The sequence below is a fragment of the Chiroxiphia lanceolata genome, chromosome 11 (genome assembly GCF_009829145.1).
Source record: "Chiroxiphia lanceolata isolate bChiLan1 chromosome 11, bChiLan1.pri, whole genome shotgun sequence".
Lineage (NCBI taxonomy): Eukaryota > Metazoa > Chordata > Aves > Passeriformes > Pipridae > Chiroxiphia > Chiroxiphia lanceolata.
This window is the reverse complement of record NC_045647.1, coordinates 6,669,288-6,684,737: the sequence shown is the minus strand read 5'-3', so window position 1 is coordinate 6,684,737 and position 15,450 is coordinate 6,669,288. Positions and strand designations below refer to the sequence as shown.

Below are 15,450 nucleotides of genomic sequence, written 5' to 3'. Positions count from 1 at the left end.
AAAACAAAACTACATGTCACAATCTTTCCTGTTCATGTTTGATGATTACTTTTCAAAGACTACTGGTGATTTGTGTGTAGCTCAGATTTTTAAATGTATTCCATATTTCTTATTATAAAGAATAATAAGAATAAGTCTCCAAGAATAAGGCTTTTTCAATTTCTCATAGTAACAGAAAGTCCCACTGAACTTCTTGCAAATGGAAATATGACATGAATGAGATAAAGTACACTGGAAGGACTTTCAAACCTCTAAAGTTATTTCTTTTCATTGTCTTCTCAAGAGGTACATTTGAATGTTCTCCAGAGGAAAAAAAAAACCAACACACTCCAAAAGGAGTTTTCAATTTAACGGAGATACAGATTTCGGGTTTGGTTACACAAATCCTATTGTGTACCTAAATACGGCAAATCTGCCTGGCATTTCTCTGGGAGTCAAAGGTATCTTTTTCCTGCTCTCACCCCGGTTACATTTCAATGCCCCTTGGCTGCATCAGTGCTGTTGTTTGCAAAGTAGTGCTTTGTAAAAAGTAAAAAAGACCAAGTCAATGACCCAAATTAGAAGCAATTATCGGAGAATAAAGAAGAAAAAAAAAGTCCAAAAGCAGTGCATCATGTAGCTATGTAAGGAACAGAAGTGGGTGATGAAGGATGTGTATTTAGGGAAGATGAAGGACAAGAAAAAGATCAGGAGGGAAGAAAAAGTGAACAAGATGAACCACAACGGATACTAAGAACAGATGCAGACTGCCTCAGTATTTCCTTACTGGAGTACATATTGGATTTTCCTGGCATACTGATGTTAATCTTTAGAGGCAGTTAACTTGAAGGGAAAAGACAAAAGCACAGCAATATGGGAATTCCCTCTCTCAGGGTACAGAGAAAAGTAAAGCACTAGGATGGAAAGCAAGGTCTTAAGCAAGGTCTTAACTCGAGCAAGGGTGGTGTAAGTGTGGTGTCCTACCACGGCTATTTTAAAGTGCTTTTTCACTGCCCGTGGCTCCATACCTTCATAAGTTCCTACTTCCAAAAGGGTCCCACTTCGCTCCAACTCCAGAAATTCCTCCACAGTCAGGAAGTTATAGTCCACACCAGGCACTTCTCCTTCTCTTGGAGGGCGGGTTGTGCCTGAAAGGAAAAATTAGCACATTAATACTAGTTAATGTTGTTTTCTTACCAAAGGTAAAAAGAAGAGTAAAAAAATTTCATAAAGATACAGCAGTAACTGTAGGATACAATTCTGTGAGCTACACAGTGTCAGAAGAGTTCAGTTACAAGTTAGGAGCCCATGTAAAAATAAGACAAGACATAGACCTCTGGTTGAGCTGGAAGTATCAGCTGGAACAAAACAACCAAAGGACAATGTTTTTTTGTATTCTCAGAAAGACTCTCTGGCAAAGAAATCTCTCATACCACATGCAGAAACACAGCTGGAAAAGTTTGGTATCTGGGAATATGCCAGCAATTATCTTCCTGCTATTAGCACTGCCTCTCATATGTCACTAAAATTGCAACCTGTATTCTCAGATAAGATGACTTCTTTTTAGGTTCCATTATTTCTGTATCACTATCTCACCAAATGTTCTTTCACATCATAAAGATAATTTCTCCCTTGTTTCTTCTTAGTATTTTATCTCTATTTATATTATTATTTTTATTCAGCATTAAAAAGTACCATGAGACAGTTTTGATGCACCATTCTCACATGCTCACTAAAGAGACAACCTGCCAACTGTTTGCACAGAAGTTCATCTATAAGTTCATTCCAGTTCAAGAAATATTTTTGAGTAATAAGTCACACTGAATCTCTCTCCAGCACTTGAAAATTTAAATAGCACCCATGGAGAACGAGGCTCTGATCACTGCTACTCTGCCAGCTCTGAAACTCATCTCCCTTCTGACCAATTTACAGCCCTCTGAAGCATAGTGTAAGATGAGTCACTTCATGACTTTTTTGCTAAGATGGCTTGGGCCACTGCATTTTAGGTCACTGAGCACAGCTTTATTGATTAGGATCAATTTCTATTCATTAGCCTTTATTTTCCATGACTCTGGAGGCTGAGAGGTGGCTGGATTCTGTACCTCTGAGATTAAACATACATGACAAATTTACAGATGGTACAGGAAAGTGAATTTTGGAAGAAAGAACAGATAGAGAGTTGGATGTGTCCAAGTGCTGTGGCTGCAACCAGTCTGCTGGCTTGGGAATAACTTCAGAGATGTGGAAACCATACATAACATTTAATGAAGTATGATTTCTCACTTCTGAGGGACTTTTCTGGCCCCTGGGCAGCATCTTCTCAGTGCATACAATTTCTTAAACTCTCTATAAAAGGACAGAAGAAAGAATAAAGAAGCTGAGCTTCTGGAAACTAACTGGGAAGATTCCAGCTCTCAGAAGTTGAAAGAGCACAAATTTACCACGCCTGCATCTGGCAAATGTTTTCCTCAAGTGCCAGGGAAGTGGAAAGTCTGCTTATCCCCTATTCATCTGAGAGACTGTTCAAGAGGTCAGTCTTGACAGTGACACCCTTGAAAGATTATCACTAATTTCCTTGATAGACATCCACTTTCTCTAACATCTTCAATTTCTTGTTTCAAAATAGAAACTCTCTCTTTTTTTATTTTTTATTTACCGTCACTCTTCAGATAGCCTCCAAATTCCCGTGGTTTTTCTATCACTCCTCTTGGAGCTGTGTGAATGGGTGAAGGTGGGAGAAAAAGTAAGGAAGGGGATGGAAATGGTGATAAATATCTTCACCTTACCAGTAGAATTACTCTTTCCTATTTGAAAGGATTGGATTTTGCATTCTTTTTATTTGTGAATCCTTACAGTAAGACTACAACAACTTTTACCAGGTGGATTGTAACAGAAGACAAATGTCTTCCACAGATCTAGTCCAGAGAAATACTGGAGCTGCTCTATGCGCCCCTCAGTGCCCCAGTGCCTGAGTTTCCATCCAAAGGCAGGCAGCAAAGCTGAGCAGGAAACGACCACACAGCTCCCTCCCTGGCACACAAGGAGCATAGAGCACTCACCCAGCAGCTGGGAAGAGGGGTAACAGCCCAGATGCAAGATCTCCTCCCTGAGGTCCAACACCTCCATAGACACTCAGGCTGTGAGGACCCTCCCCAGAGCATGGTGTCTGTTGGTCACTGCCACATGCCCCTAAACCTGGCCCACAAGAGGGAAGGAGGAATAATGAAGTACCACCACAATAACTATGTCCAATGATGTGCTGTAGCTGTCCCATGCCTGGAGCACAATGGAAGTGAGAATTAGACTCTGCAGTGCTCCTCATCCATCAGTCACCCCGAGCCATGTGGCACATGAGCCGAATGACAAAGATCGGGACTTACATTTTCCCAGTAACTAATAACACATATTGATGAGACACAAAGATCAGGGAACTTCAGGACTGCTTTTACTTTATCTTTTAAAGCCTTTTTTTTCCTTTATCTGTATCTTCCCCCAGAGAGTATTTATTAATCATCTTTTTTCCCTTCTGAATTTTTATGGTGGTGAAATTGCAGTCAGCAGTTTACTAGTGCTGGCTGCCTATTTGACATGACAATTATATCTGCCATAATTCCTCTGAGCCATTTTAATGGATCTATTTGTTTCATCTCAGTGTTCTTAATTTCCTGAATATGTTCAACTCGAAAAATCGCAGATGTGCTTGCTATCAGCACGACTGCCTGCAACACACACTGAATGCATTAGGAATACCGACTCGCCCCGTAAAAGAAAAACATTACATCACAGAGATAACATTTGTCACCTCACTTGGTGCTCAGCAGCAAACCGAGGGAAAATAAAAACTACATTGGTTAGGATTTCTTATCTGGGCGAAGGCGAAAAACCCAACAACTTTCCATGTTGCTGTCTAGAGCAAAGATTGCTTGCAGATGCTCCGGCTGTTATCCTGCTTCACATCTGAACAAGTGTTACTGAATGCAATTCAGGAAGGCAGGGGGAAGGGAAAACCCGCCTCCGTTTTTCTTGTAGCAGAATGACAGGCTGCCGGCTGGACACACGCCTGGCAGATGGCATTTCAAAGAGTTTTCATGAACCATCTGGGATGTGTACAATGATTACAAACCACACTTACAACAAAGCCAGAAGGGCTGCTTCACAAGGAGGGTGGGGGGAGAGGGCGGGCAGGAAGAAAGGGGGGAAGAAAAGAAAGCAAAGAGGCTCATAAGCAAACTCCATGACTTTTCCCAGGCACAGGGCACCAAGAATAATCGGCACCTTCCACCCAGAGCCCCCTTCCACAGCCTGAAACAACTGTTCCACGACTGTTCAGCATGTGTGCACACAGGCCAACACTATCACAGGCTGCAAGCTACCACTGCAGCTCTCTGCTGATAAACTCCAATTTTAATTAAGTCTCCCATCATTAACGTGACAATTATGTACAAAGCATGGTGTATGTGTCCTCCTTCCCCCTTTAAATTGCATTTCAGCATCCTTACCACAAGGATGGTCATCAGTGAAGGAGATGACTGTACTTTTATCAGAGCTAATAGCAAGTCAGACCACTGCTAATGGCAGAATTAATTGAGCACAATAAGAGCTGTAGAGAGCCCAAACAAGAAATAACATATTCCATAAGATAAGTCAATCATATTTAAATACTTTAAGTTGCCTGATATGTTTGCACTGAAACATTAAGTGGCATGAAATCTTATTGCCATTAGGTTGCAATTTAGCTAATTAATTTGAGCTACATCCATTGTGTGACTACCTCAGAATTGTTAATGCTACAATAAAAAGGAACTGGAACAGAAACTGAGTGGCTACCAAGTCCTTCTGTGCATTTAATGGTAAAGCTTTCAGTGTTATTTGGCTACAATGTCGCACAACATATAAAACTAGTTAGATATGTTAAATTCACAGGGGAATTGCTCAAATCTCCTGTAGCCACAGAAGACTCACAAAAATAAATAATAAAAAAAGGCTACTGGTTAGCATTACCCTCTCTCATAGTCTGCAGAGGTAAAACTACATAAAACAAGAGTGGCTCAGATGCTTGATGAAATGTTTGCCCAGCTGTTGGTTTGATTATCACACTCAAGCTATCTCCACCCCAGTTTATTCATACATCCCTAATGTTGGGCCACAGAAGAGGGATCTCATCATGGGCTGGAGAGCCCTCCTGAGAAACTGCTTCTAGGCACAGGTGAGTTTGTCCAAGCAGAGCCCAGCGCTGTACTTGAACTAATTTAGAGCTTGTCACCCATGCCTAGAATAACTGGACTGTGGGTCAGATGTACTGATGACTATCAACTGTTATTCTGAGTAATTTAAGCACCCATTTAAAAGACAAATAGCAGCTTCTGTTGTGATGCCTATCAACAATGCTGACACTTACCCAACATGAGCCTCAATTATAGTATGGCCAGGCTGTTAATATATGATTCAAGGGCTGTTTAGCTCCTTATCAATCTACCAGGGCTTCAAGTTAAATTGTTAATAGCCACTGATGCCCTGCTGCTAAATTAATCAGAGTCTTTCTTATTGTAATCTAAAAATAAGACTTCAAAGGGGTTGTAGTCACTTCAATTGCTTTCTTGCTAAAACAAAAACAATTCTTGAGCAGTAACACTATTACCATGCACCAAAATAGCCCCTAGCAAGTTATTTAGAAGTTGCCTTTTCAAGTGCAAAATACCTACATCTCCCATTTGCAAAAAAAAAAAAAAAATTAAAAAAGAATTATTGCTGAAAACTCCTTCTCCAGTTCCCCTGGCTGGCAGTGACAATCTCGTGAGCCACCAAAATATGGCTGATTAAACCTTAAATCACAAGTCATTTGGTTCTCATTTCCACTGACCAGCTTCTCTTAAAATGACAGACAATGGGGGAGTTGTACACTCGAAGTAACGATGTAGTTGCTACAACCATATTTTATACAAGTCACTGGTGGTTACCGGCAGTGAGTGGAACCGTGGTAAATAAGGTTTTAATGTGAAGTGTGCAGGGATGGTCCTGACTCAGGAAGCTGCAAGGCCAAGAGCTGCTGTGGGGAGTTGCTGAGTGGTTGGCTGCAGGTGGGGTGGGAGGAAGGAAGGATTCTGCTCTTGCCATTGCTCTAAGACTGGTATTTTTGTTCATTCAGCAAGAAGAGACTGCTCTCATCACTACACGAAAAAAGCCCTTCAGCTGCCAAGGAAGAAACATATGAGGAAAAGAGCCCCTTTTCCCTGTGCACAGTGTTTAGAGGTCACCTTCTTCCCTCACATCACAGGGTAATTTGGAGAGCCTGTTTTGGCTCTCCTGCATATGTCACCTACGGTGCCAGATAACTGGAAGGCAGGACAAACTTCACAGATCTGCTAATGGCAAGTGGGGAAGGGAAAAGACAGGGACAACCTGGTCTGTCTCCAGAAGAGGCAGCCTGATCAGCAGCCAAGCTTAAGGCAGAACTTATCAGCAGCACAGTATTAGAAACAGTCTTATCTACATTAACAAAAATAAAGTGTAACCTGTCTGTGAAAAGACACTGTATACAGAACCTTATCTTATTGACTTCTGGGGTTATTCAAAGTAAGAATATTTTTCTTTTTCAACAGAAGTAACAGGAATTGTATTTGAACATTCTTGTGCTATCCATCATACACATGACCCCAGTACCTGTGGAAAGGGATAAGGAGTCATTTATATTTGTAACTACATAAAATACAGACATTTCAGAGAGGCCCAGCCTGTTACAAACCAAACATGCTCAACTTACAAATACAATTTTCTGCTGAAACTCGAAACGCAGGAAGCTCATTTTGGGATTTTAAATGCTGTCTGTCCCTTCTCTAGCCCGTGACTTGATACCTATAAACCACAAGAATGTGACAAGCATTCAAAGTGTCTTGGTGGCAGAGTAGAAATTCAGTCCAAAGGAGAATGTGGTCTGTTGCTAGAAATTAACTCACAGCTCCGTTAATGATGCATGTGCAGGAACAGATGCTGATTGACTCTTCCTGGCCACACAGATAACTGCAGTACTAAAAGCAAATTTCTGTCACCGTGGTCAGCAGGAATGACTGATTAAACCCAGAAAACAGCTGACCAAGACAAAACTGTCTTTCTGCAGACAGATTTCAGAGAGAAATGCATCGTGTGGCTGCGGTCTAAAGTCATTTTACTTCTCTAGGGGGAGATGGAAGGGATTGGAGCCTAGTATCTCCTTCTCCCACCAGCCTTTCCAGCAAGTGGCCAAAGCAGGATGCCACAGCAGCAGCTTGTGAGGACACCCTCCTGCTCAAAGGACTGTGCCAGCCATGCACACGAGTGATGGCAGGTTGACCCTCAGCACTCGTAGAAGCTGTTCTTGTGTCCAGTTGCATCTCTCTGGCTCTCTCCCCCTCAAAGACGTACTGACTGCCCAGAGCCTCCCTGGAGCAGTGATTCAGCCAAGCCACACAGCACAGCTCAGATTGTGTAAACCCTCCAGGCAGCAAGTTATTTTTGTCCTTTTTAAATCTATTTTTGGTATTTCGGTGGCCTTCCCCGCCACCAAATAAGAACGCTGATAATCTTCAACACATTTATCCTTAGAGAGTTTTGAGGTAGAGAAAGTGGGTTTGTTTCCGGTTAATAGCACAAGATCAGCCAAACCCAGGCTCTCAAAGGACTCCAGGAACCTAATTCCAGAGAAATCAATGGGATTTAGGAAACCCTACAGATCAAGATCAGGGCCTAACAGATTAAAAGGGACAAAAATAACTTGCTGCTGCGTAGGGGCTTTGCAAGCTTGTCTGTATGTGTTGCTAAACACTATGCCAAGGCTACACAAAGCCAATTCAGCATGAGGGGGTTCACTCTTCACTGTAATATCGGTTTAAAAGAAACTGTTAGTTACCTGATGACTAGAAGTAAGGGTACAAAAGCTGCCACACTCCCCAAGAAAGCCACTTAAAAAGACCTGTTCAAGGATCTATGCCAAATAGTCAAACAGAGCATCACCTCTCTGACCTGGGAAAATACCACCAATGGTTCAACTGCTGGGTGGCACTTGCTAATGCAGTTACAACCTCTTCATGTGTCCTTCAGAACATTCATTTACTTTGTTCTAAACAACAACGAAAAAGGAGTATTCTGGCATCAAATAAAACACAAATAATAAATACTCCTGGGTTTGCAACAGCAGCAGCTCACCTTCTGGATCCCTTTCTTTGAGTGATTGCTGTTACCTCACCAGACACCTGCAGCCAAATCCCTCTCATTTCCCACGAGGTGGGACACCCACCAAGAAGATTAAACTTCATGAACTAATGAATTTGCCATTAATCCTGTGTTCCTGGAGTCCAACAGCACGACATCCACTAATTTAAATCACGAACTACTGATGAAAAAGCAAACTATGTACCTCCTTGGCAAGAATACCTCAGCTGTAACTGTGCACAGTTTTATTCCTTCTAATATATGGATTAGGGTAATAAAGTGTAATTTTATAAATCAATAAAGCTGTAGTAATGAGATTGCCCTGTAATGTTCTACTTTTAAATATTGGCACAGAAATGAATGAAAATTGCCATTTGTGTAAGTGTGGATGTGACTTATGGAAAGGGAAATTAGCTGAAAGTAAATTAACAAGGTGATTATGTACTTGCTTTTATATTCAGTTTCTCTCATATACATTTTTAGAAGCCTAGATAATTCTACAACTGTGACACACACCTTTATTTCAAAAGGACCACCTTTCTTCTATGTAAAAATTGTCATAGTTACTTTCAGTAGAAATGTCTACCTTGGGAAAGGCTACAGCTCAGGATGGTAAATTAAATACCTACACTGGGTAATTACAGAGCACCCTGATTAGCTGGGTATTTTTAATCCTGTAGATCATTCACTCCCGACTATGTCAACCCAAGCCCAACCTGATCCCTGTAGTGCTGCCCCACATCAGTCACCTCCAGCCTCACCATGCTGAGGCACAGCAGTGCTCTGCTCTACATGCCCAGTGCAGCTATGGAAAAGCACAACATGGATTAAGATGACTATTCCATATGAATGTGCACATCTATGTTAAATACACAGGCCAAAGGGGGGGGGGGGGGTGAAGTGCTTAAAATCTACTCAATAACTCTCAGGAGACCTCGGATATATGGTCCCTCCCACGCAAACATCACTTTTAAACAAACACCTCATTGTCTTATTTATACTTTCACATTATAGGAAGTAGTTTATCAGGAGGTACAACCTATCGTGCTTTATATCTGCTTTTTTCATGGCTGCTTGCAAAGCTATCTGATTTCTGCAAATTGCCAAAGAGAAGGTGTAGCCCAGTCTGAGAGCTTCATAACTCAAGGGCTAGCATTAAACCGAGCTGTGAACTGGTCAGTAGGAGCATTCAGCTGCTGAAAAACAAAATGCCTGGGATGTTTGGCTGAGTGGCAGAATTAATAGTGTAGTATTAAACATTGCTTTTCATTAGCTATCAGATCTTCATGTGGCTTTGTTTAAGTTCTGAGTAGGTCATAGAGGAGTAGAATCGTAGAACAGGTAAGAAATAAACCCTCTCAAACCTTTTGCCTGATGCTGCAGACCGAAGATTGGGAGGAGAGGACTTTGGGAAAGATGAAGGGCCGAGACAGCAGCTGGAAATGGGTATCCTGTAAACTCTTGCAAGATGAATTGCCAAGTCACAGAGCAAAGAGAGACGTAAAACTGTGGAATTCAGACAACCCAAGTTCAATGATTTTCCAGGAAACCTTCAGGGTTTTATAAACAGTACGCAATCATTTTCACCTGCCATGAAGTAGTGGAAGAATTTCCCAGTTTGGGGGAAGACAGGCAGCGGAGTCTTGAAGCAGAAATACACTGAACAAGAACACAACGACCAGTTTTATCAAAAAACAATGAAAACTTGTTTAGGCAATATGTGTGACTCTTGAAACCAAAAGAAGAATACCCCCCCCCCCCATCAGGAACTACTGTTAGTCATGTATGTGCAAATCCATCTCACAGTGAGATTACCAGCAGATCATCCCAGGAGCAAGACTTGCCCGTTTGTTCCCCACGACAAAATGTTAAGGAAACTTCCCAGTCTGCCCATCCATGAGAGTCCCTGGCAGCCGCACTCCCAAGGACAGAGACTTTCACTGCTGGAACCGAAACGGCCACGGGTCCCCATTTGCTCCTTGCACACCCCACTCAGTCAGACCAGGTTTCCTTACCGGCTGGACCCCAGGTTGCCCATAGCAAAGTCTCAGATATCTCGTTCCATTGAGCCATTTGTTCCCGTTGCAGTAACACAGAAGCAGCTCAAGCTGGTTCCAGAACCCCTGGGCTTTTATACCCTCACAGTCTTCCCGTGTGCAAGTCTCGCTCTTCCTCCCGAGTCTTTGGCTCCTGCCCCCGCCCCTGTGTCCATCCACCTAGCTTGTGTCCCCGGTCTTCATCTCCTTTGTTATCGAAAAGGTCGGCAATGCCCGGCTCCTCCTGTGTCTCTCAGTGTCCATTCCCCTGGCTGTCATCCCCCATCGTCGTGCCCTTTGTTATCCCAAATGTTGGCAGTTCACGGTCTTTTGTCTCCCAGAGCTCAATCTGCATTTCAATCTGCAGTTTGGGAGTCCAGCTACCTGGACCACACCTATTCCTCAACAGCACTACTACACAAGCTGCCACAACTATGGAAGAAAGAAGCCATATCTCTTTTCTTTAAAACTTGGATACCAACAAATTTTAAAGTCCACAAAACTAGATATCCTATTTTCTGTTCTACTTCAAGGCTTCAGACGTGCCCTATGAACAGATATTGTAATTAAGCTCATAATAAATGGCATATCCAACACAGACCAAACACCTACAGCATTTCAATTCAGCTTTTATTCAAATACAATGTTTGCTTTTAACATCTTCATATATATGTGCACATATACCCATGAAAAGATATTCTGCACTTAAAAGCCACAGTAATAAATTTCAAATTATTTGATGTCCAACAGCTCAGCTGCTTCAACAAAGATTCTTTACCTCCCTTTGCTGTTTGTCTTCCTAGGCTGTTTGTACTGCTGAGATAAGTACAATACAATGTGGGTCATCCCTGGTTGGGTGTGATATAAAACTCCTTCTGTTGACTTTAATTGCCCTTCTAGCAGACCTCTAATTTGCAGTTAAAAGTCTTAATAAAACACCTCACCTAACAGCATGCATCTAAAACTAGATCAATTCATTAGCCTAATCTCTGAAAAATTCCACCATAGAAAGAGAGACATAGGAAACATACAGATTGACGTCTGAGTCATTGCCTGAAGTTTGTTTCAGTGATCACTTCCAGTCTACTGATACAAAAGACTCAAAAGAGAGAGGGTTTTCCCCTCTTTTAAAATAACATAACAAACAAACAATTCCCCCAACAACAACTACGTCGTTCCACCACACTTCTACAGGACATCACTGTCGTTATAAAACGCAGTCTTTTTCCCTGAACAATGTACACTGGAGACACTGTCTCCACGGTACACTTTCTCCCCTAGCCCAGAGCCACGAAATGCTATAAACCTAATGGACTTTGAACTGTGATAACCTCATCACACTCTTAAAAAGCCACGAGTCTCCTGTGGCTCTTCAGTGTTTGGCTCTGCCCACTCACCAACCCTTGGTTCAGATGAGTCTTTTTCCCAACAAATTCTCCTTGACCTTTGCTTAGTAGTTTTCCAGCTTCATATTTAACACTGATCAACAAATGCAAACGTCTCAACTATAGCAAGAAGGATGCAGACTATAGAAACATGCAGCCATGTAGCCATATGGATGCACTTACTGTAAAACTCTAGGGAAAGACTACAACAGACAGCAAATCTACCCAGCAATATGTGCATTTAGGCACTATTCCCTACAGATCCTGTCCCTTAATTTTACCTGTTCTTAACTGCTACCAATTTCTGCATTTTTTTTCAGCAGCTCTGTATGTACAGCATGCTTTAGTTCTTCATGATTGCTATCGCTTCAGCTGGTTGAAAACATTCTCCTGGTTCACTTTCTGCGATGCTGATTAGGTAACAGCTCAGGATGCCGAAAAAATGCCAAACGTTGAGAAGCTGATTGGTGTTTGAGTTTCAGATTCGTCCCTATCGATAATTGGAAGTGTTAAAATGTAAAAGAAAACAAGTACATAAATTTAAATTCTTTTCTTGCCCCACTGAAATAAAAACTATTACAATATTTTATTTACTGTTCCTTTGCTGCAAATTCCACATCCCCCAGCTCTAACACAGAAAGACCTTATTAATTCTTGTAGTTTTGTAAGTGCAATAAAACACTAAAGAAAGTGCAAGCTACAATACATTCTCCCCACTTTAATTAAAACATTCCCTGGTACAGTAAAAGCCTGCTGGTTAGGTAGTGCATAACTCTGCATCTCTGCAGTCCAGCATAAACTGTCATGTTATTGATAATGTATACAGGCTTCTCCATTGATTTTATTGCTTTTTCAGTCGTACACAAATAATAAAAACCACGCCAACAAATCTTGCCATCATCTACGAGTTTCATAGGATGTACATTCACAGGGTGTTTTACTCTGCCTTTCTGAAGCCAAGCAACACTCCTATAAAATACTCCAGTGGTTAAACTGGGGACAATGACACAGTGTTTGGCTTAAATGGTCTTCGCTTCATTTCATCTGATTACTTCTAGTTATACTTTCTCTCTGCTAAATGTCCCTGCATAGCCATTTACAGCTCTGAGATCACACAAAACAATCACATTACACACTCCATCATTTTATTAGCTTCTTGCAAATCATTTTCTCCAAGTGCCCCAATTTTAAATGCCATTTTAAATTCATTTGCTGGTTTACCAGTGCCCTGCTGTTGTTGACTGGGCAACAAACATGAGACGCCACACGGAGCTGTAACACCAGCAGTTCCCACTTTCACTGTGGTGAGTAATTCCAGAGTATCTCCAGGTCCCCACCATCGCTGGTTTGAATCCAACATAAATAAACAGCACACAATAATTATCCTCATGCAACTGTCTGGCAGCCCAAACAAATGAGCTGTTCCTTGTCTTGCCTCCAATTCCCAGCAAAGAGAAACACCACCAGGTTTTAGCTTGTAGCTGTGCCCGAATCACCCACAAGATAAGGAAGTAATCCTCAATACCACAATTATCTCCTTGGCTTAGACACAGTTGGTGGAGGATGTCATTATTTGGGATGTTGAGAAGACAGTTTCCCCAGAACTCTGCTTTCTCATGCTACCAGATCAGTACACTCCTGGAAAATGAATGCCTGGAAGCACACAATCAGATCCAGGCTTTAGAAAAACCCTGAGATGAGATTCTCTCCAAAGAATCTGTATGTTATTTGACTTAGAGGACAGTTGACTGATTATCAGAGAGACAACTGTTTTTCTCCAGGACAAGGATATCACATAGTAGATAAGACCTTACTAAAAAAAATGAAGTTTAAACCTGAACTCCAGCACTTATTTTCAAAGTGTGAAGCATTCATCCCCTGACAGCTGTGTTGAGTCCTTCTGACAAGTGATGCAGGTGAAACCACTTTGCCAGACAGATGCTGGTACAGAACTGGTAATGGTACTCACTGCAAATCACCTGCTCAGTTCAAAGCACACAAGTATCCCAATTGCTTCGAGACCAATTTTCATGATTAGTGTTAAACACATGCTCAAGTTATTGCAGGGTAACAGCCTCGAGGCAATAAATGTTTTGTGAATTAAAAAAAAATAAAAAATTGTCTTTGGTCTTAGCTGGGGTTCTGACTCAGGACACTGCTGATTAAACGTGGGCCCCACTGCCCATCGTGTTGATTCCATCTCTTAGCACCACATGTCCCAGCACAGGGCGGACACACTTCACTGGAGGCCCACACTGAAACACTGGGCTGTAAAGAGCAAAACAGGTTTTCTTCACATCTGCTCTCAGGAAAATGGCAACCAGGGGCAGAGCAGCATGGCAGTCAAAAAAGCTGGTTTACCTGATTTCAAGTAGAACTATGAGAAACTGCAAATCAGAGCCACGATTATCAGACTAGTCATTCATTAATATGTCAGGAGTCTAAATTGCCAGTACAATGACATACAGATGTGTACTTAGATGAAGTCATAAATGAAATACAGCGGTAAAACTCAAATATTCAAGTAATTACTGGTGATGTATTGTTTTGTGACTCTGGAATAATTTTTTTAAAGAAACATTCTCTGCCAAGGACATGTTGCAGAAAGGCAAAAGAAAATCAGAGAGAAATCCTTGCTACCTCTGGCACTGCAAGATGTGGGTGACCAAAGTCCAATGAATGAGACATAATTTAATGGGAGGCATTTTAAATATTTAAAATAAAATGAACATCCAATCTTCCAACACCCATCAAAAAATCTGAGCAGCTCCCATTTGTCAGTACACTTGCCTTCAAAATGCCTCCAGGAGGGTGGGAAGATGAAACTGCACCCATTTTTCCAATGGGTTATGGAGCAGCCAAGCTGGCAGCCCAAGCTCAGAGCCGATTAGGAAGCGAAAGAGCAGAAGGTCACTCGTGTCCCACAGTTCTGTGGTTAGCAGACAACGTTTTGGAGCTAATAGCATTACGTGCTCTGTGATGCTGATCTGCTGAGATAAACGTGACAGTCCTTGGTGATGGCTTCATCAGAGGGAACTGCTGACTCAATATTTAGGCACAGCGGCGAGAGCTGTTTGTGTGCATACACTGAAAAACAACAGACGACTTCTGGAGCAAAACACAGGGGGAAGTTTCTTTCTCGAGGCAATACAAAAGAGCCAAAGTACCTAAAGCACTTTCCCACAGTGACTGTGCAGTAAAGTCAATTAGAGCTCTGTGCAGCAACCATCCATTATCCTATATATTTTTAGCAATTCTGAGATTAATAACTGAAAAGGGCCAATAAAACAGTATTACAAGGAAATACACATCTTTTTGATGAAGCGCCACTCACTCCTTTCATATCACTTCATACCTCAACAGAAAATTTGAAGTTTGATATATTCACTATAGCATTTTTCCTACCACTATTGTCATTTGTTTAAGTTATGCTTTACACTTTCTAGATGAATGAATCGCATTAATTATTTCTTTTTTCCTCTTTGACTGTTAAGCCAAATTAGGCTACTTCCAGAGTTGAAGGGGAAAATACAATTATTAACGCTTCCAAACATCCATTTGGCAGAAAAATATGGGGAGGGGAAGACATTCCTGTGAGCTGTGAGAAAGTATTTTGTCTGTTGCACAAATAACATCCTCTCCTTTATTGTTGTAGCTGTCTTTCACCTATAAGAATTTTACTTGAGATAAGACCGCAAAGAAGTGTATTTGTAAATCATAGCTCTAAGACAATCTTCAAAATACATAAAAAATTATTAACACTTGTGTTTGGAGCCAACTCTACCAGGTCAGAATTGCAAAACCTGCAGCTTGGAGAGATTCATCCCTCCTCCAACTCTATCAGTTCTTCCCAGGCCTCCATCAGG

General features: G+C 41.6%; 1 protein-coding gene across 28 annotated transcripts in view; it reads right to left on the bottom strand.

The window, feature by feature from the left end:
• The window catches only part of MAGI1 (membrane associated guanylate kinase, WW and PDZ domain containing 1), a 337,306-nt gene that overhangs the window by 87,191 nt on the left and 234,665 nt on the right, over nt 1–15,450 (bottom strand). For all 28 annotated transcript variants that reach the window (XM_032698643.1, XM_032698646.1, XM_032698647.1 and 25 more), the window contains exon 3: nt 1,008–1,127. In XM_032698643.1, coding sequence (XP_032554534.1) covers nt 1,008–1,127 — 120 coding nt within the window. The remainder of the gene's footprint in view (nt 1–1,007; nt 1,128–15,450) is intronic.